Source organism: Argiope bruennichi, chromosome 2 (genome assembly GCF_947563725.1).
Source record: "Argiope bruennichi chromosome 2, qqArgBrue1.1, whole genome shotgun sequence".
Lineage (NCBI taxonomy): Eukaryota > Metazoa > Arthropoda > Arachnida > Araneae > Araneidae > Argiope > Argiope bruennichi.
Window position 1 is genome coordinate 53,756,829 of NC_079152.1, and position 26,287 is coordinate 53,783,115.

Genomic DNA, 26,287 nt, shown 5'->3' on the forward strand with positions numbered 1-26,287 from the left:
AGAAATACAGCTGCAATCCGCGCTGCATAAAATGTAACGGGCGACTAGAAATGCGATTAGAAATTGCAACATCAATGAAAAAAAACCCCAGAACCAGTTTGCATCAACGGTCGCGTAACGGGACATTGCAGGAATCCTTGCCATAAATAATAACAGGAATCGAGGTAAAGCATATGCACAAAGAGTTAGAAGACAAGAAATCCAGCTAACCACAAAAACCAGCTAGAGTGGAGATAGACTTTAGACCAGACGAATATAATACCTTTAAAGAAACTATGGGAGTCCTGAAAGAAATTAGAGCAATTCTTAAAGACTACGCAGCATTAGTGGAATGGTTGAAGCTCACTCGGATTCGGAAAGATCTCAGCGAAAAGCCAATCATATCAACGCAATGATGGCCTACCCTTTAAGCGCCGTCTGATTCTGATGAAAGTATGAAGTGTAGAAGCTGATCGGGCAACGAGTCTATCCACAGCTAGGATAACCTATTTTCCCCTCTCTCGCGCGCGCTCTTTTCTCCATTTCATTTAGTACTATTGAAACTTTTCAGTTAAAGTGAATCGGAAACCAAGTATTCTTTCAGTCAAAATCATGAGCGTTATAATATATATTTTAATTGTTGATGTTTTTTTCAGGTGGTGGGGATTGTGATTCTCGAATCCAGATACTCTCGAGCGTTCGTCCGTGTTATCGCGTAAGTTGAAAACAGTAGTCTCAGTTATCTGACGTTCAACTTAAAAATTATAAATATAAAAAAAACACAAAAGTTTCACTTTCATTAAATGATTTTTATTTTTTCCTCTAGTAGAATGTCAATCAAATGAGTGATACTGACATCGATAAGATTACTGATGGCGAATGGGAGAGTTAATATTCCATTAATTTTTCTTCGTTGTTGAACAGTATGGATGCTGAAATAATTGATAAAGAATGAGAAGGGTAAGTTCAAATGATAGCATTTGAAAAGGTTAAAATATCTTTTCTTCCTTACACAAAGCTGGTGCATGATACCACAATAGCTGCATGACATCCGATACGGTCTAACACTAGTTCCCAACTCTATCATCCCAAATATTTTTTTTTTTTTTCTCTATAGTCATATGGTGTGATGTAGACTTCAGTGTCCCTTTTTCCATAAGGTCTTATAGCGTGTAATTCTTGTATTATCATTTGGTGTCATTCTAAGTATATGTCCAATGCTATTTGTTTTGTAATTTTAACGAAGATAAGTTAGGCAGAAGTTTTATTTTAAATTCAATAGATGAAATTTTAATTTCACCATTATATTTTAAGAGTTAATAAATTTGGAAGCCTTTTACTTTCTGTTTTTGTAATTTCGTAAGTTTCCAACATTTCATTATTATAAAGAAAAACTGCTAATATTATTGCATTATACAATGTAATTTGAGGCTCTTCAGAATCTATGCAATGTTCTAAACGAATGAAAATATTTTATAAGAATGAACTAAGTACTACTGTAGTAGACTTGAAATATACTGAGAAGTAAGAAGTACTCAAATATTAATAAGAAGAGCGACATAATGCCATCTCATGATATTTTTCATGAGATGGCATTACATAGCAACTCAAAAAAGTATCTATTTGTAAAAAGAAACTTAAAAATCTTTTTTTTTAAACCTTATTTTATCTTTAATTACCTTTTTTTAACTTCAATTTAATTTTATTTTGTTATATTTTTATTCTCTACTGTAAACAAATGATTGTTCAAAACTTATATGTTTATTATGGAGATACATAACAGTTATTTGCTCAATTTCTAATCATCTAATATATTCGTTAGCAGCATTCCGTGATTATAACCGGAAATTAAAATTTTATTACAACGATTTAGTGCTAAAAACAATTTCTGAAAATAAATAATAAAACAAAAATATAAGAAACATATAATTTTTATTGTCTGTACACTCTCAGAGTTCAACTTAAAACAATAACAAACATTTTCTAATCACATAAAGGCTTTCATTGCTTCTTTATAAATCACTAAATTCATGACTAAATTTTCATAGTAATCAGAATTGTTCTATCTCCTGAAAAAAAAATATGAGAAAAAATTTAAAAACAAGTTAACTTTTATATAATAATCTGAATTCTTATAGAACTAAAATGGAACAATTTATATCCCCTTTTAAAAGGGAAGAAAGGTTGCTAATTTTCAGTAAAAGGAAGAATCTTAAGCTTTGAATAATTATTAGGATAAAAATAATTTGTTTTTAAATATAGCAGTTTTTAACAATTTTGTCTTAAAAGAAAAATAATAAAATAATTTAATTTAGCATGAAAATAGAAAAACTTACAATATAGTACATGACAATTTTGTTTTATAGGTTTCTTTAAAGAAAATTCAAACTTCTATTAATATTATATAAAATGTAATAATTGCAAAATGATGTGAATCAAATTAAATTACTAGATATTCTTACTTATATGCCTTAACCAACAGGTTTAATAACTACACTGTTTACACCACAGACAATGTTAACTTTTTGCAATATCTCATTATTGGATTATTTAACAGCTCCAAAACAGTCAAAAAGAATGATGTCTGATACTATAAGCATTTGTTTTTGAACAGCATATAAGTTTACAATACAACACCATTGGTATATGTTTAGATAGAAATATTAATATCCAAAAAGTACTATTTTTTAAAACAAAGATTAAAAATTCATAATTGAATTACAAATTTAAACACAAATTTCTCATAAATAACTTTTCCTTCCTTTTCTAGATCCATAACATAATATGTGCTTCTCATTCAAGCGGGTCAAATTATCAATTAAAAAATAGAAAATATATAGGGGGGAAAAAACTGCTCAAATTTAATATATATTATAACCATCATATACTGAGTTATAAATTTCTATTTTATTCCTTATACTGAGCAGTTCATTAAATTATTATTGGAATGAAATACAAACATTTGATTTTTTTGCAAAAGAATAATATTTCATTACAAAAAAATAAGGCTACCAAGCAAGGAAATGACAATCTGGAGATATCTGCTACGAAACATTTTGTACCATAAAACTTGATAAAAACCTTGAAAATTCTAAAAAAGAATTCAAAATTCAAAATCCTTTCCTAATCTATTTTTTATTTGGATAAGTTACCTCAAAATGCATATAAAAATCTGGTTTCTTTTTATAAATAAATTTTGATATAAACTGATTTTATTGTAGTCAAGGTTTTATTAATTTAATATTATACATCAGTCATTCTGTAAATAGTATTCATAGTAACATCTGATTAATTAAATATTGCAATGATTTTTCTAATTTGTCTAGTTTTATAGTATATATTCACATAATGTTGCATTTTCTCTGGAAATAGCAACAATTAATTTGTTGGCAAAAAATCTTACATCAATGCCAATAGTGAACTATGATTTTGATTTGCAGCAACTTGAAAACGAACAATTAGTGAAATTCATTTTGCAATAATTAGCAAATGCTAAATACTAATTAAAATAATTATCAACATACAGAATAAACATACAACTTAAGTGATAATTCATGGATATCAAGAATCTATTTTACAAAAATTAAACTATTGTACTAGACTATATGGCAGAATTTATTCATTTGTACTTTTATATTAATTGCATGCCAATGTCATGTAAATTGCAACTAACAATTAACCACCAAAAAATGACCAAAATCTTATGTTAGGTATTTATCCATTAAACTATTTAATCCTACTATGATGATTTATTAAACCTTCAATACATCAAATAGAATTACATAGCAACTTTTTCTAAGAACCTTTATAATTTTAATTCTTGAATTTTGAATATTACTACACGCACAGGGTTATTTTGCCCCCCAAATTGTTAGGTACTTACTCCTTATCCTATTGGGTATATGAATATTTTTTTCATCCATTCTATTTAAATGTGACTTTTAATAAGAAAAACAGTTTTAATAAATGAACTTAGCTCCTTATTCCCATATATTTTTGCTATTCATTCCATTCATATAAAGCTCGATATTTTTTAAGTAAGTAGTTTTTCTCTCTATATATATATGTATATAAAAAAAATTATATATAGTAAATAGCTTAAACATACAATTTTGAAAATTCCTAACTTTTGGTTTTCATTTTAATATACATACTTAAAAAAAAAAAATTAACATTCCTTTTTCAGAATAAAATGAATTTCAAGATAGTTTATTCCTATTATATAAAAATATGAAAAAGCAGCAAATCATTATATAAAATGTAAACAGAAAAAAATCCTTCATTTTGTTCCTATTCCATATCATGATGCTTTACAAATTTTCATCAATATCTGACGAATTTGAATTGCCATCCTTTTTACTATAAGCAAGAACACACTAGAAGATCTTTCAATTTACATTGCTCATGTTTGTACTACACAACCATAACTATAACTTTAAATGAATCTGAAAAGCTAACACATGCAGGGATCAATTTCGTCCCAACTCTCCAGTAAAAAATTAGTTACACTGTTTCATTGATTTCTTCTGTTCTAATCTTTTTCTAGCTCACCCCTGAAGGTATAGAAAGTAATAGATGTAAACTTTTATTAATTCCTAGAATATCTCAACAAAAGAGAAAGGATGAGATAAAAAAAAACCAAGCATGTATTGACAAGTTAAGATCTAGAAGAAAGAAAAATTCCTTCGGGGGATTCCAATGCTCTTAGAAAATTGTCTTCAAAAACTTATACAACAATTTTATAATAAACATACACAAGAAAAATAATAAATTTAATGATGAATACGAATATAAACTTTTGTAATTTAGAATCAAAGATTACAAACAGAATGAATCAAAAATATATAATAAATTTTTACTCTGCAAATAAATATATGGCATACAATTGTAACCTATTCCTGTAGTATGAGGTCACACATACTACAGGAATAGTTTTCAGATATTAACTTATTTCATTTCAGATATATTTTAGCTTATCTTATTACATTAATTATTTATGTTCTTGTATAATATTCTTTTAACTCCCATACCAGATCACTATAAACTTTTATTAATCTTAATCACTTATTTACAAAAGATATCTTATATTAAAATTATTAGCTTAAAGCCATTGGTCAAGAAAATGTTAAATATTTAATTTCATAATAGTCTTTGTTTAATAGACAAGTAATAAATAACATTTTGTCAAAAAATCTCTAATGAAAGATGCTAAAATATTAAATAAGAGTGTCAAAAGTAATATTGATTTCAGTAATTTCACTTATTTTAAACTTCCAAAATTTAATTCCATAAAATTCTTGAATTAATTAACAATATTGTGAGCATTATTTATGTATTCTTTATCCAGATAAAAATAACTAATTAAAGTCTATAAAGAATATAATCACTTATAATTTATGTATTTCTTAGGATTCTAGTTACCTAGATAATTATACTCTGATCACTGGATTAAATAACATAAATGTTAAGTTTAAACAATTAAAATAAGTGGGATAATGAAACAGAATAAACAATTTTTGATATCTTTCATGACATAGGTGTCGAAAGACAAATTTCATTTTGTCTATCAAATATTTCGTTTCATTTTTTGATATAATTAAATTCTTGCATTATTTGAAAAATAATCAGTAAATCTCTAAAAATTATTGTGAAAATATTGTTTAAATTAGATTTAATAATTTTCAATGCTGTAGACATGCAGCAGATTCTATACTGTAAACAGCATTGGTGCATATATGTGTTTAATAATTTATTCTTCACCTTGGTAAAAAGATATAAAATAAAACTCTTAACCATAAACTCAATCTTTGCTAGCAATTATATAAAAGGAATTCAAATATCATTTAGCAAATAAATGAAAAAATGTTTTAATAAATCAGATATTCCAAGAAAATTTACAATATTTTTTATATATTCAACTCTTACATAGATGAATCCGGCACGTTTCATGCAAAAATGATGTAAGTAAACACTTTATTTCATTCTGCTGTGTTGGAATATATGTCTATACCTAGTATTAAATGGAAATGAATTAGTGCATCAGCTTTTTTTTTTTTTTTTTTTGCACATATGCAAAATAATACTTAATTTTTAAAAAAATACAGCAGCATATATCAGGTTTTCAAACATTTTTCAAGCAACATGAAAACTATTTTCAAAAGATCTAATCATTTCACACTGTATTCAGAAAATGAAAGCAAATCACTCTGTCATTTTTCTTCAAATTTTCAAATCATGCCAACATAAAGACTCATATTTGGTCCCTCCTCTCCGATAAATAATACTTCTAAGCGCTTGAAAATCTAAAATTTTACAATGTATTTTTCTTTTTAATAAATATGAAGATATTTGTAACAACAACTCCAATTAAAGTTTAGAATAAGTATAATATCATTAAAATGTTTGAAAATGATTGTTGCATGCTAGATTGGAGATATTTGGATAAAACATTAAACAACTACCTTGTGATTGGAAATAAACAAGACTATTGGATTCTTTTTAGTCTGAGTCAAGGAATTGGGTGTATAATGATTTACTTGGCACAAAGTCATGATAGTTTCTAATAGTATATCTCACTCTGATTATTTTTCAATACATATTTTATTGTACAATATTTGTTTGTACCTATAAATCCTGTCCATTTGTGTATGCTCGAAATAAAGAGTTAAATAACTCATGCCAACACACTGCTGTTCTTTGATGATCAAAACAGGACAGATATATAAATTGAAAGTTTCACCAAGATTGAAGAAAGAAAAAATTGGGAAATAATAAAAAGGTATGCTCTCTTTTATGTTATCCATTACCTGGCCTTTCAGAATTGAAGTGGTATTATATGATTAAATTTCATTTCTCATCCTGAAATAAAGCAGTTCTCATTCAGACTATTGCTATTATATGAGTTTTGTCTCTCATCCTGAGAAAAAGGAAAGAGGTTTTGTAATGTTCCGAGAGGTTTACAGGCATCATTACACTAATGGTTAATAGTTGTTCTCCTCACAAAAATATAGTTAATTTATGATTTATACCTATTTACATGAATTACATCTGTATTCATTTTGAATAATTTAATTCTCATCCTCGGAAAAATTCCATATGTATGCTACAGTTAAAACCCAAAATCAGTCAAAACGCGAATTATCTCAGAAAATCAGTTTTAACTGACAACGATAAAGAAAACCCGTTTTCTCTAGTTATTTCAGGTGTTGTCCAGTTAAAACCATATGAATCTAGATATCTTGCTTGTGAAATTTTCAAAGCAAGTGCAGTTGTCTGGCTTTATTCATGCCGGTACGCGTGTTGTGCTGTTAATTTATTTACGATGAGTGAAGAAAATGTTAATGCCTTTGAGCCAAAAAGCATTAACATTGAATATAAAATATATTTCTAAATAAATAAATAAAATAAATTTACAGGGCAATTACTATTTTTTGCACAAAAAAACACAATAACTTTAAAGCTATGACACATTATGAATATAACACTCTCTTATCTGAGGTTGAAGAAGCAAAATCTGCCATTAGCAAGACTTGTGTGCAGTACTGCAGATTAAAAAGGTTTGACATTCTTGAAATCAGTGGAGTAAGAAAATTGCTTTATTCAAATATGTTCATAAAATATTACTTACCAGTTGTAGAAATTTTTGATGTTATCAAATTTACACATGTGGTCATAGGACATGGGGTTAGAGACAGACTTAAAATTGAAAATTCAAGAAAATTTGGTAACATAACTAATGAGATGATACAAATTTTTTTTTATTGATGTATGAAACATGTCAACAGAAAAAATAAAAAATAAATAAAAAGTTTGGATTTTAAACCTATTATTCACTCAGAAATTAATGGACACTGCTAAGTGAATTTGATTGATATGCAATCAATAATGCATGACAGATAATGAATTTAGGTTTATTATGGTTTACCAGGAACATTTAACAAAGTTTGTGTTACTACGACCAATGCCCAGCAAAGAAAAGGAAGAGACTGCTTTCCAAGTACTTGATATCTTTTTAATATTAGGGGCTCTTTGTATACTGCAATCTGATATTGGAAGAGAGTTTGAAAATTCCATTATAGAGCTCTTAAGTACGTATTGGCCAGAATTGAAAATTGTTCATGGAAAACCTCGGTACAGCCAGTCACAGGGTTCAGTTAAGAGGGCCAACCAAGACATAGAAAATATGTTGGCTTCATGGGCGAAGGATAAGCAAACTACAAATTGGTGCAATAGTCTTTGTTTTGTCCAATTCATGAAAAAACAGAGCTCTAAATTCAAGAATTAAACAATTACCAAACAAATTAATTTTGGGATTGAACCAAGAGTTGGAATGACAGCCACAACCTTGTCATCAGATATTATAAAAATATAGAAGACGAGAATGAACTTCAAAAAATTTTCGCAGACATGAATGCAAAAGAGCAAGAAACTGAATAAGCACAATTAGGGGAGCACATATGCTTGCAAGTAATTCAATCAACAATTTTCGAATTAGAGAGGAAGCCAAAGAAATGCAACACATCCTAAGTTTTATATTTGAGAAAATGTCTTTGTTCCCATTCCAGAAGTTGATAGAGCAAAAGATGATTTGCAAAATATCATCGGTGTAATGCTTGAAAAAAATTAAGATGGCCTGTACAAAATTGGCATAAAAGATAGAGTTCTGAACAAACTGTATTCAAAGTAAGAAATGACATTTAAAATTAATTAGTTCAGTATTTATTCAATAAATATAAAGTTAATATAAGCAATAACCATATAAGTATTTATGCAGTAGACTACAGCTAACCTGAGTAAAGTTTGATACAAAAATTTAATATTTTCACTGATTTTTAGATCTTAATTCGATGTATCACTGCAAATTTTCTTGCCTCAAGAATGAGTACTGAATCAGGGCATTTTGCTGCGAACAGCAGCAAGAAACGGAACTGTACGAATTGGACAAGAGTTTGCCCACTATTCTTGTAAAAAAGATTGTTCTTCAAATAGATTCAAAGATTTTTTTCTGTAAGAAAAATGATTCTCTTTGCAATTCTAAGCGTCGTAGCAGTTTGCCATGTCGAAATAAGTAATTTGTAATAACTGTACTAATTAAAAAATATTCAAGTAGTATTTTTTTCCTTCAATGATAGGTTCTTTCTTTAAACACTGTATTAGTAAATATAGTTTAATACAATAATTTTAGATTAAATTATATTGTCTAACAAATGATTCAAAACACTAATAGTTCTCCTTAACGTTGTCAGTTAAAACGCATTTTGACTGTAACATATATACATATATGAATTTTTAGTATTTAATAAGTATACACATAAATAATTCTGCAATTCATTTCATTTTGATTGAATAAAATTTGCATTTTATAATTTTAATCTTTAAAATTGAACTATATAATTATTTTGAAAAGGCATTTTTAAACAAAGACAAGTATTTCGATGTTGTGTCTCTTATTATTGAATTAGGGGATGGTGATTTATGGGCAACAGATTTTTAAACTTTAAAAACAAAAATAATGAGTCAGAGTTAATTAATGATATGCTTAATAATATTATTAATGAAAGAATGAGAAAAATTTAGCAAAACAGAGATTTAAACTAGAAAAATAGAATAAAATGAGAATTTGATCTAAGAAAATATTGGTTGGATTAAAATGCTTGATAACAAATTGTATCTGTTCAATTGTTGTATCATCTTTTGATCACAATTTTCAAAATCTCATGCCAAAATTTAATACTCAAACAGATGAGATAAGTATATTTCTTGTGCTTTTTGAGAACAAACTAAAATTATGAAGATACCTAAGGAAATTACCTATCTTACTGGTATATTGTCAAGTGAAATAAGTAATTTAATTATTTGATACTATCCTTATATTAAGTCATTGCTGCTTAAAAATTTCTAACCTACCAAAAAAAATCAATAGTTGTTAATAAAAGCTAAAAAAAAATCTTGATTCTAAATGACAAGATTTCTATAATGAAGTTAGGATGTATTTGGAGGCATTAACGAAGTTGGAACATTTCAAAAGTTTAAAGATCAAATGATATTGAATTGATACAAAAGGTGAGCCTCAAATGATTTTAAAGATTTTTTTTTTTTTTCCTTGATGAATTAGCAGCCATAATTTAACAACTGAATAAAGAGTTATTTCAAATAAAGGGAAAGTTAAAGCTGCTAAAAATGTTTTAACTGGGAAAACAAAATTAGGAGATTCCAAAGCTTAAGCAAATGGTAATTAAATATGAACATATAATAGTACCAAATATAAAGGTAAAATTCCTCCCAATTCGAATTTTAAGAAAGGAAATGAATCGGAAGATCTTTAGGAAATTTTTTGATTTTCTTTAAGAGAAAGTGATGAAAAATTTTTTAATGCAACTCTTATGATCATTTACAGCGTTCGAGCTCACAAATGAAAATAAATTCTATGAGGCAGAAAAAAATAAAAATGTGAGATCAATACACAAAAATGTGTAAAATAAATGGTTACTACATGCCTGTTCTCAGAGATACTACCACAACAGTAGACATTGTCTGTCAGAAAAATGTAAATAGAGACACAACAATGGGAAGTGTATATGAGCTAAAGCATATATTTGCTGATCATATGCATTTAACCCATTGCTCAAATACATGTCAAATGTAACTTGGACACTATAACAACTAAAGTTGTTGGTGGTGATAAATTGGATCAAGAATAATATATTTAAGGTAATCAAACAGCACATCTTCTTTTAAAAAATTAATGAAAATCACAAATTAAATGGTGAAAGCATTAATGATGTAGTTACTCAAAATCCTAAAGCAGAAATTAAAGAATTATAAAAATTTACCATGTGAGCAAATAAACATTAAGTTATAGGATGAAATTCGAAAAGATTGTGAAAAACAGGAGTAAATAGACAATACAGAAGAAATTTTATCTGAGGCAGATCTAAGTGATCATTTATATTATAGAATTCATATAGATTCAAGTACTTTCATACGTGAACAACAGAAGAGCAAAGAATTAGTGCAAATATTGGAATTAGCAAAAAAGAGGATTGCAAAACTAAATTTTATTTTTAAAATGTAATTTTAGAGTAAAAGAGAATAAATCAATTAGAATATGAGGAATATTTAAATAGTTGTATTTGAAGTACTCAGGAACCAAATTAAAAGAATGTGTTAAAGGAACTTCAGGACATTTAGGAATTTTTAAAGCAAGTTAGCAAAGCATTTCTTTTGGCCAAATTAGTATTTAAAAAATAAAAAATTCATTCTAACTTGCGATGCTTGTGACTCATCCCTTGGGAAAATCAACTGAGAAGAAAATGGAATGAAACAAGAAATTCCAGTAATAGCTGAAGTTTTAAATAAAATTAATGCTGATGCATGTGTGCCTTTGCCTATTTCAATGCTGGGTAATAAATGCCTGTCAGATATGAAAACCTCCTTGCTTTTATGTATGTATCTGGAATCATTTATTTAGCTAAAATGGGGGTAAGATGAAAAAAAAAAATGTATGTAATGGAATGGAAGTCAAAGTCAAGCCTTAACAAGGAATTCTGGAAATGCTGAAGTCTTACTATATACCATCCCTTTATGTAATTAAATTATCCAATAATACTGAACTTAAGATCCTGGAGCTAGCAATATTGTAGAAAACTTAGCATGAAAACATCTTGATGTAATTCCTATGCCAGATATTTCTAAGTTGGTAATGAATGCATCTTATCACACTTTTAATCATATGGGGTTTTAAAGAGAAATCCAGACAAATTGGGAAGAAGTCTTTCCCCATTATCTTAATAACTGAATTTTTCGCAGAATTTAGGAGAAAAGTCATCAGAAGTACAATTTGTCAACTACAGAATAATCTGGTAAAACATTTATATCTCTCTTCAAACAAATTCTGTAAGTCTAGCATATTAAATGACTCCCAGGTACAAAATTCAGATTTTCACTACTCTATTTGCATTAAGGACTGTAAGAATATAGCTTTCAACCCTGCTTGTTATTATTCTCATATGTGTAACATTTTCTGTCAGCTAAGATCATAAAATAGAGAATGTCTTAAGAAATGCTTACATTTTGATGAATATTTTCCATGAACTTTACATGAATCTAATGATAGTTTTCTACAGAACTAGTTTTCATTAGTCCTTTCATTAAAAGAAATTTTGTGTTAAATTCTTGAACTTTTAATATAGGAGAAATCCAAACCAAAAGGAGGAAGTATGTAATAGCTGTGCCATCTAACAATAAGAAAAACCAAAACTGCAGTTAATTAGTGATAGAGAGAGAGTCAAAGCACAAGGAGTGTGACAGTTGATTTGATGATGACAGCAAGTCTTGCTCAGATTATTTGTTGATACATACTTTATTGCTACAATGTATGTATTTGTGCTTGTGTCTGTGAATCTCATCCATGTGTTCATGCACACACAAAAAAGAATATTGAAAAGCTAGTGGGCAACTCACTAGTGTTCTTTGTAGCATATATATAAAGCCTTTTTCTCTTAAATTATTACATTTTACTGCAATATCAATTCATTAACTTTTATAAGAACTGTAGAAAAATTACTAAAAAAACTCTTCAAGTAAAGGAAGAAGGCACATAAATATAATTAAAAGAGGAATTTGCATTTTCATATAACTACCTATTATTCCAACTTCTTTACAAAATAAAGGTGTTCTATAAAATAATATATACTCAACCACATGCTTGGACATTGGGTATAAAAACTAATGCTAGAAATGCTCATAAAATTAAATGTTATCTATGATTCCAAATTACACAAATTTTTTTTTAAATGTTATCAAGAGATTACATATTAGTCAATGATTAAATTTGTTGATTTTGAAATTATCCCACTGCTATTCTACTAAAAATAGGGAAATTAATGAATGGAATAAAAATCCACATATTTCAAAGACAAACTAAATAAAGAGATCATTGAAAATTATTTTTGTACTTAGACTTTGTTATGATGATATGAATCCACTACAGTATCTTAACTCAAGTCAAGCATATTATACATTTGTTCTGCTTCAAATAATACACATTTTATATTAGATAAATAATGCAACAGAAGCAGCAAAACAATCATACATTGATTATCAAAAATAACACATTCACACAAATGTTTAGCAAAGACTTACTCATTATTTACTTCTTAACTGAAGATATAGAAATAAGTATTCACAACAGTACATAAAATAAAGTAAATATCAATTTGTTGATCAAAATTTTCTCCTTTCTCTCTATGAACAGAGTGTATTCAAGGAAACAAATCTAATACAGGGATATGATCATGTGTAGTCAAACATACAATTCCACTAATACATATCTTTAAGCAATAATCCCTATACAGTAGACTCCCAATTATCCACGGGCAGGTTATACGCGCCTGCCACATAAAGTTTTTTTTTACTGATTTCTTTAAAAAGGTGCAGTTTTACAGTTATGCTTTTGTAATTACATAATACATTACAGTATTAAAACTGTACATATATATTAATTTTTCTGTGTATTCTTGACGCCTCTCGTAAGTACAAAGCACTTTTCTGTTTTCTTTAACAAAATGCATTTTATGTTAGTTTTGAGTGATATACTTAAATATTAAGCGTTAGTTAAATATTTCCTGCTGTTTATTTTACCTTTTATTGTACATAAAACGATTTTTCAAAGTTGGAATGACTATTTTCTCTTTTGCTATACCCATTTTTAACTTTTTTCGGATTATCCGCGATTTTTGTTATCTGCTGCGGCCGCGCCACCCGATTCCGCGGATAATCGGGAGTGTACTGTAATTGATTGATTTGGTCTCATAATTAACACAATATACAATTTAAGCAACAAATTAAGCAACAAGTCATTTAAATGCTGCGTTATTAAAAGCCTTAAATTAACTATGTTTAACTTTACAAAATGTTAACATGTTATGAACAAAATTCATTTTGGAAACATTTTGTAAAATATATATTGATAAAAAACAAAGTGTGTGGTGCTATACAGAATTTCAAAATCATCTGATGCTTACCCTCTGTGATTTTTATCGATTTGCATATTTTGTGTTCCAAGTGGTAGCTCAAAAATAGCACCTTCCATATCTTTGGTTACAACAATTTGACAACCTAGAAGAAACAAAACATTAAATTTATGGTAAAAAAATCATTTAATGCATAATCTTTAAAATATTATCTAAAGAAGAGTGCAATATATTTGTTATGCTTCAAAATTTCAAAAAAAAAAAGTTAAACTTCTAAAATTATTTAAAATGACTACAAACTTTTAATCTTTTTAAGTAAATATTTCAACAAAAATATTTTAAAAAAACTGAAATGCTTGAAATTTTTTCTCAATAATTTTAAAATCTACCAATATAAACATCTGCACTGTAATAAGAAATTAAGAAAACAGTATGTAAACAAAATGGCTAAAAGCACTATGAAAAAAAAATCATGAAAATGCAATTATACTTTAATTTCCTGCATGAACCTCAATAAAAAAGCCATCAAAAAATTATTGCTTTTCACAAATGTTTATTTATATATGTTCTTGATTTGATTATTATATAGTAAAAACTAATTAGTATTCAACTTTTTAAAAATAAAATGTTTTGTGTGTGTGCATGTAAAAATCAGTCTACAGCTTTGAGTAACTTTTCCAGCAAATTTGACAAAAATACATGAACATACTTTGAAATATAATATTCAGTTTTTAATCAACAACATAACATTCACTTTTTGTCTTATAAATGAAATGCTACAAGTCGATGAATGTGCATAACTAAAGGTTAATTTTTATTTAATGTCAAATTTCATATTTTCTTTGTTTATAGCTCATGTTTTCTTTTTTTCAATACTAAGCTCCAAAACAGAATATTCTCTGTTAGAAATGGATAATAAGAATACAGAAAATAAAAATTAGAAAATTTTTGATAAAACAATTTAGGTATTAAACCCATTTGCTGTTACCATTATTATCCATAATAATTCTCATTGTATTAATTTTTTTATGAAATTTTACTCTTTCTTCTCATCAGATGACATTTGGTAGTTTGAATTATGACAGAAAGACATTTTAAGCAGTAGCAATATTGTAATGAAACAGTATCTAGATTCAGTTCTGTAAATTTTTTGCAATACTTCTGATCAAAACAGTACTTTAAATTTTGAGCATCCTGAACATAAATATAGAGTGGGATTCCCTGTAAATAAAAATAAGCATTTATAATCATTTTTTTTTTCTTTCACAAAAGAAATTTTGCAGTGAAAAACCAACAATCAGGATCTCAACTTATGGTTAAACTTTTTATAAACAAAAACCTTGTTACAAAGTAATGAATGAGTTCAAAGTTCAACATAATTTACAGTTGCAATATTCTGAATCATTACATATCCTACATAAAATTGTCTATAGGATATTGCTGTCTATGCGGCTATCTGTGCCTATGCTGTTATCTGCGATTCAATAATTTAGCATCAATGTTTAATATAAATAACAATACCGTATCTGTTCTCCCTGTTTCTTTATGGGAGTAAAATAGAGGCAACAGAATACAAAAAAGTAAATCTGACTAGATTTCATAGCCTTATAACAATTACTGATCAACTTTATGGATAATTGCATATAGAAATAATTTCACTTTTATCAATTTTGAATGGAATGTGCAATAAAAGTTATTTGGTTTTAAAAAAAAGAGAGAGTGAAAGAGAGAAGAAAAGAATTCTTAAGAAATCATGTAAATAGATAATTCTATATTAAACAAATCAAGAGAAATTTTGAAAATTAATGAAAAAATACTTAATTTCATACTTCTTACATTTTTTTAAATCATGCAGGAAACAGAAAATATATAATTTTATTGCTTTTCACCTCACTTTATTTTTCATCAACCCTCAATTATTATTATTATTATTTTGCAATACATTATTATTTTTTTTCTCAACATACTATTTATCTCTCTACTTATGACTTGGAACTATTCTCTTGCTTTTGTAATATAGAAATTTAATCTGCCTTTATCAGTGTAATTTTATATTCTCTTGTTATTTCAAATTATTTATGCTCAGCAATATATCGATATAGTGATCATTCTTCATACTGAAAAAAAAAAAGTTAATTCCGTCTAAAGTGGGGGGTTTTTTGCGGGAGGGTGAAATGCATTTCTTCACAATCTACTGTGATGACATAAATAAACAGTGGATAATTATGAATGCAACAAATATTCTATACTGATATTCTAAAATAATTAAATTCCATAACTATCAGACTTATTTTTTCTTTCATGCAAACAATATTGATGCTCTAAAAACAATTTAATAAGTTTCTCTTTTTAAGTGAAAAAAACTGAATAAGTATGTGATTTTTCGATAAAGTTAAAAATCAATGACTTGTAAATTAGAAAACTGCAAATGTCTCCTTCAATAAAGAATAAAAATCCTATTATTTTTAATTTTAATCTTTATATTTTTTAAAAAATCACAATTTCACTAGAAATTTTGCACTTTCTTACAGCTAAACGTACATACTATACAAAATTATATATATATAAAAAAAAGGTTCATACTCAGCCTTGAAGTCAATTTATGGAAAGGTGCAGAATCTATCATATCCTCTTCCCTATATAAAATAAGCAAATAAATTATAGAATACTGAGAAAAATTTAATTTTGTATACTATATTATATGAAATATATCTAGTTTTTAAATTTGTTTATCTAATCCTATTTACAATAAGAAATTTCTTCCTATATTAATGAGTACAAATTTCAAGTAGAAATACTTAGCAATACAAAAAAAGAAAAATACTACAACAATAAACAAAAAAGCATTGAATTATAAATAAAACCAGTTTCTCCATGGTATAATTTTGCAAATAAATTATTGTATATCTTAAAATTAAAAACATATTTATGCATAAAAAGAATCATTCCTTTTATATATGCTAAATGTTTCAAAATAGAAATGACATATTTATTAAAAGCAATAAAAGTAAAATGGAGCTAATACAAGCATGCAACAAACACACTAAGTTTTGCAATACATTGTGAAATAAGTATAATTGCTACCCTTAAAAAAAAATTAAAAAATAGGAACATTATTTAAAAGTAGCAAATTTCAAATCTTTATATCAATAACAAGATTCACATTACTGATAAAACAGAAATTATTAATTTATATTATGCAAGATTTTCAGAGTTAGAAACATATTCAGACAATCTATAAAGTGACAAGATACACTCCATAGCCAAAGGACAGAATGTCAGCTTTCGAGCAAAGGGTAGTGGGTTTGTAGCTTGAATGCACTAAAAATTTAAAATGTTAAATCCATCAAATCTGTCCTTCTTCAGGTATAGACAAAATGTTTCATTCTCATTATCTGCCTACAGTTCAGAATTCTGGAATTGATCCCAAAAGAGTCTTTATATAGTTTCAAAAGAGTACATCATGCAAATTAAATTGAACTTAAACAACAAAAATTTGAAACTTCAAATAAATCTAGCAACTAATGAAAAAGAATTTTTGAACTTCAAGAAAATAGGCAAGATCTGATTATGGATGATAATGATAATTTTCACAATAAAAACCATTTTAAAATACAAATAAGATCCTTTAATCAGCAAACAGGTTTAAAAAAACCAGTTAAACAGAAGTAAAAAAAATAATATTCTTAAAAAAACAAAAACAGCAATAAGGCAATTTTTAAAAAATTTTTTTTTTTTTTTTTTGCACATTTTATGCAATTAAAATGAAAATAAAATCATTAACAATAGATTGATATCATAAAGATGGATATTTCATTCACATAGCAGCATTGTTTCCTCATGCATGAGAATTACAGTCTCCACCCCCACCACCACCCTTTTTCTCTAACATTTGTGAATCATCCTTGCTCAGATTCAAATGATCCTGAGCAATTATAGGTAAAAACAATATCTTAATCAAATTTTATAACCACACTTTTATTATGAAAATTTAATACATCATAAAATCTCAACTGAATATAGTTTTCTTTCTGCAGCTCAAAAATGTGAGAAAAATTAATAAGTATGTTAAGTTGTAGAAATAATACAATAAGATATAGAAACATGACAAATTATGTTGGTAAGATTGTAGAATTAAATAACTTATTCCTAAATACAAATTTTTTCTGAAATTTGACATTTTCTTTCTCATGATTTTGATTTTATTTTAAGCATTTCTTTCAAATATTTTTAAATCTTCCTATTTAATACATATTATTTAAAAGCTTTCTCTATGAAATAGCTACCCAATAAAGATAATTGATATCCAGAGATAAAAATATATTCGGGAATAAATTTTTATATTAGCATTTATGCATTGATTAAGAATGAAACAAATTAAATGCACATTAAAACATTCTGATTTAATACTTTTAAAATACATAATATTAAAAAAATCAAACATTAAATGTTAAAATTTAGAAATATAAACCACTAAAATAATGAAAACTCTAAATTATTATTTTTTTTAACTTAGTTACCATTTATCCAATTTAACGCTTTTCAAAATTACTTTTAAACAAATCTCTGGGTATTTATTTTAACAAATAAGAACAAGTTTTATTTTAACAAATAAAGTGCAGCCTAAGTTGCAACCAAAACTACTGTATATACAAAATTCTGAATAAAAAGAAAAAAGTACCAAAAATCTTTAATACCTTGAATTTTTAAAATGCAATAACTTATTCTATATGTAAGAAAAATTTTATAAATAAATTTAATTTTAAAAAATAAAATACATTTATTTTGTAATTTTCAAATATTTCATACTTGCATTTTACGCTCTTATCAATTTTAGTATAACAAATTCCTTTTATTATATTTCAACTTGAAAATAAATATTTTAAAATTATTGTTTCTGTTAAAAATAAATTTACAGATCCCAAATTAACACATAAATATTTAAGATTATAAATATTAATATCAATAAAAATATGCAAAAGAACCATTTTTCCCACAAAAAGCAATATGTACACATGCGATGCAGAATATAAAAAAAATAAATAACTTTTGTTTATTAATAATATAACTTTTAATAAAATAACTTTTGATTGTTAATAATATAACTTTTAACTGTTAAATAACATAAAAATAAATTTTATAAATCTATGAGATAATGCAACTTTAAGTATATTTACGCTTGAACAGGTTCAGGAAGTCTGTCAAAAAGGTCATCTTGTACATACACATGACATGTAGTACAACAAATAGCTCCTTCACAAGCACCTTGAAAGAAGCAAAAACATTTAAGGAAAATTAAAGTTTGAGAAAATAATTTTACACATATCTTTGCTGTAAAGAAATTTAATTAAAATGAAAAAATATTTTATTAAAACAAACTCAAACAAAGAAACATTATTTTTCTTCAAGTTACTAGAGGATAAAAGCAATAGTCCCTTTTGTTCATTCATGATTGCTTTCTTTTCGTAACAAACATGAGATAAGATAAAGCATCTAGTGGGTAAAATTATCTACAGGGTAATGAAAAAATGAACAGATTATATTCACTGAGAATTCTCAAAGGTTTAGTGCACTATCCATATATAATGTAAAAAATGCTACTAATACAGCATTTGTAATATCTCTAAGGAAAAGATTTAAAACACATATACCATCAGGATATTTGACTTATTAAATTAGCTTCTTATAATTATAAGTCACATTTATTTATTAGGATATGGCATAGTAACCTTTCTTCTTAATGGCAAAGCAATCTCATATTTGCACATTAAAATTAAGATATCATTGAGATATCTTATTCTCAGATATTAAGATATCTCTAAAATTCTCTAGAGATTTTCTAAGAGCTTCAATGACTTGCATAAAATACATAAAATAAATACATAAGGGAACCAAAAATGTTAGTTGAATACATAAGAAGATGGAAAGGGGGAGGAACTTCTAAAAAGATAAGAAAAATGGTAATCTTAATTTTGAATTTTTTTTCATGTAATAAAAATTTTTCAATAGTAAGAAAATTGTAATTGCAATATTTAAGACATAGAATAGCAGAATTTAAAAGAATTAAAATGTGTCACTAAGACTTATACAGATAATGGAAAACCACATACTATACACATATATATACAAAATAAAATCTGGGAATATTTTTTCAAAAAAAAATCACAAAAGAATTTAAATACGAAATTTGAAACAAATTAAAGAAAAAAAATAAAACAGCAAACTATAAACTAAATAATTTTTAAAAAAAGCTTTAAAATTAATTTTAAACTTTAAATTACAGGTGGATGAAATTTTAAAAATTCTTTTTAGGAAAGAAATTTTGAAAAAAAAAATTATATTTCTTCATCAAAATTCTTGCTAGAAAAGAAATTTTGATGGAGAAATAGAACTTTTGGTTCCTTTCCAATTAATTGAAAATTAGATATATATATTCCTTTTAAGCCACATTTATAATACTATACTTATTTTCCTTTATTAACATGGTATCCAGACATCATATAAGAAGTTATCAATGGAACACAGGAAAAAAAAACCCTATAAAACTGAATTATAAGAGAATGGATAAGTGAATTTGTATGGAGGTAAAATACAAATAGTTTAGATTTCAGAATCTATTCAATTCTTAATTCATATCAGATGGGGAAAAAAAATTATAACCATGATTTCAACCCATAAGAAAGAAGTAAATAATATGTTGCTATAAATCATACGATTAAAGACTCTTAGATTCTTCACAATATTCAATAAAATTGTAAAGACAACATGTGAAAAAATAACAGCCCCATGCTACATTATGTAAAGAGAATTGCAAAGAGAATGTAAATGATATAAAATTAATGTTTGTTTTTTTCTAAAATTAAAATTTTTATAACTATTTAAAATCAGAAACACTGTTGAAAAAAAAACTGTCTTTAATCTGAAATGCAATTAAAGAAAATTGTTCGCCATGTATCAAAAAAAAAGATAATAAAAGATAATTTAAATTCTTTTTTTTTTCAGCAGAAGTAAATTATAATTAAGCATATATTAATAAGAAAGTGTTTTTATTAAATTTATCTAAAGAATAAATTTGTAAATTCAAATTCAAAAAAGAAAATAAATTGAACACATGATAGAAAAATTATTTGGACAATTTATTCTATTAACACAGAAGTAGATTAGAATAATTTGCAAACATATATAATATAAAGTGAAATGCATAAATAATTTGTATGCTATAAAAATTCAAACTAAACAAATTTTCTTCAAATTTTACTCACACAGTATGAAACAAATAATGCAGATTTTGTTACAATCATTTAACATTTTTTTTTTTTTTTTTACTTATTAAGAATTGCATTTCCATTGTGCATTATGTACAAATAATTCCATTCCATTTCACTCATTCAAAATTTTCATCAATCTTTGGGCATGTCATAGTAGCCATAATTACTTTTCAGTGATTTCTGTAATTCATTTTACAAAGTTCCATATTTCATGAATAAGGCAAGGTTTTTTTTTTTTTTTTCCATTTTTATTTTATTATTTTTAAGTTTCAAAATATCAGAAACTACAGTAGTATTCTAGTAGATAACTCTCTCTCTAGAACTTTCCTGCTTGAGTAGGAATAATGCATAGTATAGTAAACAGTGCTTATTCAGATGTGTTTTATTAATCCTTATAAGTTTGAAATGATTTAGTAGCACTTAGTAATAGTGTGTAATTAAATTTTCACATTACATAATCAGATAATAGATAAGAAACATACTTTTTTTTTAAACATAAACTTACCTTCCATACTTATTTCATGACTTACAGCAACATTCATAACAGTTTGGCCTTCTCGAGCTGTGGCTTCAACAAGTTCGCCAGTTCTAGGCATTTTGAAATAAATTTTCACCCTATAAGTGATTAATATATTTATATATATCTCTAATACATTTATATATATAATGAGATAATACTCAGCACTTACATTTATATAGTGAGTTATTGTTGATATGGTTATAACACAATAAAAATTGTTTTAAAGTTGTCTTTATAGAAATGCTGATAAGAGACAAATTCAAAATATCTATTATATAAAAATTAAAAAATCTTTGAAAATAAATATTTTTTCATCATTTATGATATTACAATTTGAATATTAAGTTTATATTATAATAATTCAATATGGTATCATATATTTCTGCCCATCATTTTAATTTACTCTGCAGAATTAATCAAGCATTTAAGTATCTTGAGAAAACAAACTGATGATATATGGTTAATATTTATTATATTTCTAAGTTTCATATTAAAAAATAAAATAAAATAAATAAAGGATTTCTGTCTCTGCATTCAAAAAGTAATGCGAGAAAACTACAATATGAAGAGTAGAATATTTCATAAATGTGTACAGCAAATTTAAGTGCTTATCTCAGAAACCCCCATAATTTACAGACATTTGGCTTTAACTAAATTCATTTTGTAGTATATAGAAATTAATGAATCATACTAAATAGCAAAGTAATAAGAAACAAGTTTATGTTCAATTCCTATTTAAAATAATATATATAAAAATGACATTTTTACAATGATTTAGTTAAATCTTGCAACCAATATTATTTCAATATAAAAAGTAACAATTGTTGCTGTTTTTGAAAATTTTAAAATCAATCAATAATAAATGAACAAACTTTGAAATTTCAGTAAAAACATTTGAATAGATAAAAATTGTTATTTAAACAATTATAATAATTCAAGAAAAAAAAATTTAATAGCATATTTTATAGTATATTTCTTAAATAAATATTTACATAAAAATGTTTTTAAATAGGTAAACAGCCATTCCCTTTAATTTTTTAAACTATGAAAATTTTAATAATAAAATAAAATGAACCATTTTTTTATTAATTAGCAAACAATAAGATCAATCAATGCTTTAAAAAATGCCTTCATAAATTAATACAAATCTCAAAAACTTCATTGAATTTACTTTATTTGTTATGTAAAACAGATAAAGAACAAAGATGAAAATATTTATTTTAAATTTAGATATCTAAAACATATTTATGGCAGTTATGTAAGAAAAAATCTCTTTGAAAACACCCTTTTGTAACATACCTATTTTTACATAAAAATATTAAAGAAAAAAATTCAAATACTGATTTATTATTACATAAGTATCAAGTAATCTGCAAAAGATTGCAATTTTACACTTCATAGAAAATTTTGCAAAACTAAGTATAAAATTCAAAAAATGATAATTGGTATCCCATGTGTAATTGCATTCAATATATAATTTAATAAAATAATTTTATTTGAAAAAGACTATATGGAAAGAAAGTGGACAAAAGATATTTTTTCATTTTTATTCCACCCAAGACTTGTAATGTCCCAAAAATTGCAGGCGAGTCTAATAATGCATGTACTGGAAAAATTGATTTAAAAATATATATATAATATATAATACACATTATTTTACTATTTTCTGTTGTCTTGAGTTATAACACATAAATGAAAGAAAGATAGAAGGAAACTTTTTCAATATATATAAATTTTAAAAAAATGAATTTTAGAACTATTCATCTTGATCTTGTCCTTATTTCATCAACATCCTGGCTTCATTGGTCAATGAATATCTTTATTTCTATTCTACTTTTGAACTTACTTTTCTCCTTGCTCTTCAGCCTGTGTTTCGGAATGTGCTAAAAAGAAATAAAGCCAGTCTCATCTATAGGACATAATAAAATACATACAATTTTACGTCAAATAAGTAAATAATACATGCATTATTGATAACAAAATATAAATATTACTTATTTCACTTTTATAATTGAAATATCTAACACATTTACACAATGTACAATGCACATTGATTCCTTTAAAAACTTAAACAGAAAGACTACCATTTTTATGCAAAGTTAAAGAAAAACTATGACATCAATTAATAATAAGCCAAAATAGATTGTTCTCGTATCTGTACCTATGTATAACAATTCTTTAAATAAGAAATAAGATATTTCTTTTATTGACTTTTATTACTCTGCAAAAAAATTTATCAGAACAGAGGTAATTTAATTTATGACTAGTTTATTCTTGTTGTGCTTTATTAGACACAAAATATCTATTTCAAAATTAATTTACATTTTCAAAACTTTTCTGTTAGAATAGCAAAATATTTTATAAATTCTAAAAATGTAGATAAATATATGCAGGATATTTAGTCAAAGTTTAGACATTTATGCTTGGCAACAGCTGCAACTGGATTAAAAGAAAAATATTTAATATCCAAATCAAAGATTTTATAGAAATCAAATTTTAAAACATATAAGGAATGCATTATTACATAATTTAATGTCTAATTTTTAAAAATTCTCAGTTTTAATAAAAATAATGAAAAACAATTCCACAGTAAAATTTAAGTACCAGCACATATCTGAAATCTTTAGAAATTACTCAGTAAGATGTAATAATACAATGGGAATCAACAACCATTTTGAAGTAATCAGAAACAGAATTTTAAATATTATATAAGTGTGCCCAGTTTTGGAGCAAAATTCCATTAATCTCACTTTGTAGGATTACAGGCTAATTACAATACTATAAATAATTTTGGAATACTATGATGTATTTTCTTTTTCTTTGACTTTATGTGTGTGTAATATACAATAAAAACAGCTCCATCTTAAAATGTATTTTCTTTGTAATTAGTTTTCAAATGCATCCTAATGAAATCAAATATCCTAACTGAATAAACTAACAATATCAGCTTATTCATTGTAAATTATAATTGCATAATAAGTAGTCAATTTTAATTTCTTAATTACTTATGCATATTTAGTCACTAATTAGTTCCAAAACTAACATGAGGGAAAATAATTAACAATTAGTTTATAAAAATTAATAATTACATAATGCTTCATGAATTTTTAAAGAAAAATTTTAAAAGAAATTTTAATTGCAAACAACAAATTTTAATTTAAATACTGAACTTCAAAATAAATTTTCTTGGGGTTCCCCCCCCCTGAATGTGAGAAAATAGAGAGAATTGAAGTTAAAAAAAAACTTGCAGTGTAAATTTAAAATAAATATACATATAGGTAAATATTTTCATATTTATAAGAAAATTTTTTTAATGCTAAATATTTTCAAAATTCTTTCTTCTTGTTTATTTTTAAATTCTGTGAAGTTATTTTTCTTTCCCCTATTCAATACAAAGGCAGTCAAATACATAACTGTAATTATTCACTTACAACCATATGAATAATAAAAAAAAAGATATTGTAACTATACAAGAAAAACAGGAAAAAAGTAAGAATCAAGAAAACAGCTTTCAAAGAAAAATTTTTTTCTCCATGAAATAACAAAATGAATAGCAACTATCCCTGCATTTCCCTCTGAAGACTGAAATACTTAAGCGAAATTATACTACGTTAACTACAAATTATAAATATTCAACTCACATTAAATAAATTAGTTAGTTAAAACAAAACATAGAAAAAGTTAAAAGTACTGCAATATTTACACACTTGCTGATCCATCAAATTAATGTTGACTTAGAATAAATTAATGATAGCTTGACCATTAATTATTGATATTAAAAACCTTTAAACGCAAAAAAATGCACCAAATTTTTGTATATCAAGCTTAAAAAAAGAGTGTGCTGCAAAATTAATAATCACAGAATTTTAGACAAATGCAGATTTTTTTATATATATAAATGAAAAATTAAATATTCTTAAAATAAAAACCTCAGCATTACCTAATATTTTCTCATAAACAATAAAATTGCACAAATAATTTTTAAATGATTTCCTAAATATTCTGGTAAAAATATTTTATCAGGTAATATTATATTGCTTTTAATAGTAACATTATTAAGGTCATAATTAGAAATCAGACTTTAAAAAAAATAATAATTTTTGAAGCAATTGAACCAGAATATTTATTTATTTATCACACTTCCACCCATGCGATGCTTGAATAAACACGAGAGCAATGGGGAATTTAACATAAAATAGGTATTATTATTACTTACCAGATGAAGACATCCACTTTGGTGTGCAACAAATAACAGAATGTGGAACATATTTATTTGAATTTATTGACCCAATAACTGTTTTTTGATTTAATGTATAGCGTATTCCAGAGGATAATCGGGGAACGAATTGCGTGCAAAATCGAGTTACAAAATGTATCATTGGATAATAAAAGAAAAACTCAACCTAAAAATATAAATGTATAAACAATATAAACGTGAAAGAATTATTAAACATGAACTTCTCAATCCACAAAAAAAAAAAAAAAAATGTGATTTACGGTTTAAAGAATTGCGCGACGAGATTTATTTGCAAACTACCTTCGGTAAT

The 26,287-nt window shown here is 25.6% G+C and overlaps 1 protein-coding gene across 1 annotated transcript; it reads right to left on the reverse strand.

Annotated features, from left to right (window-relative positions):
* Window positions 1–1,914: 1,914 nt before the first annotated feature.
* On the reverse strand, window positions 1,915–26,287 carry LOC129959658 (ferredoxin-2, mitochondrial-like). The gene is made up of 7 exons (XM_056072548.1): window positions 25,957–26,287; window positions 23,587–23,623; window positions 21,726–21,835; window positions 19,130–19,217; window positions 16,536–16,588; window positions 14,004–14,097; window positions 1,915–2,048 (listed from the first exon to the last, which is right to left on the reverse strand). Exons 1-7 carry the CDS (start codon window positions 26,117–26,119, stop codon window positions 2,042–2,044), a joined length of 552 nt encoding a protein of 183 aa, XP_055928523.1. The 5' UTR covers window positions 26,120–26,287; the 3' UTR covers window positions 1,915–2,041.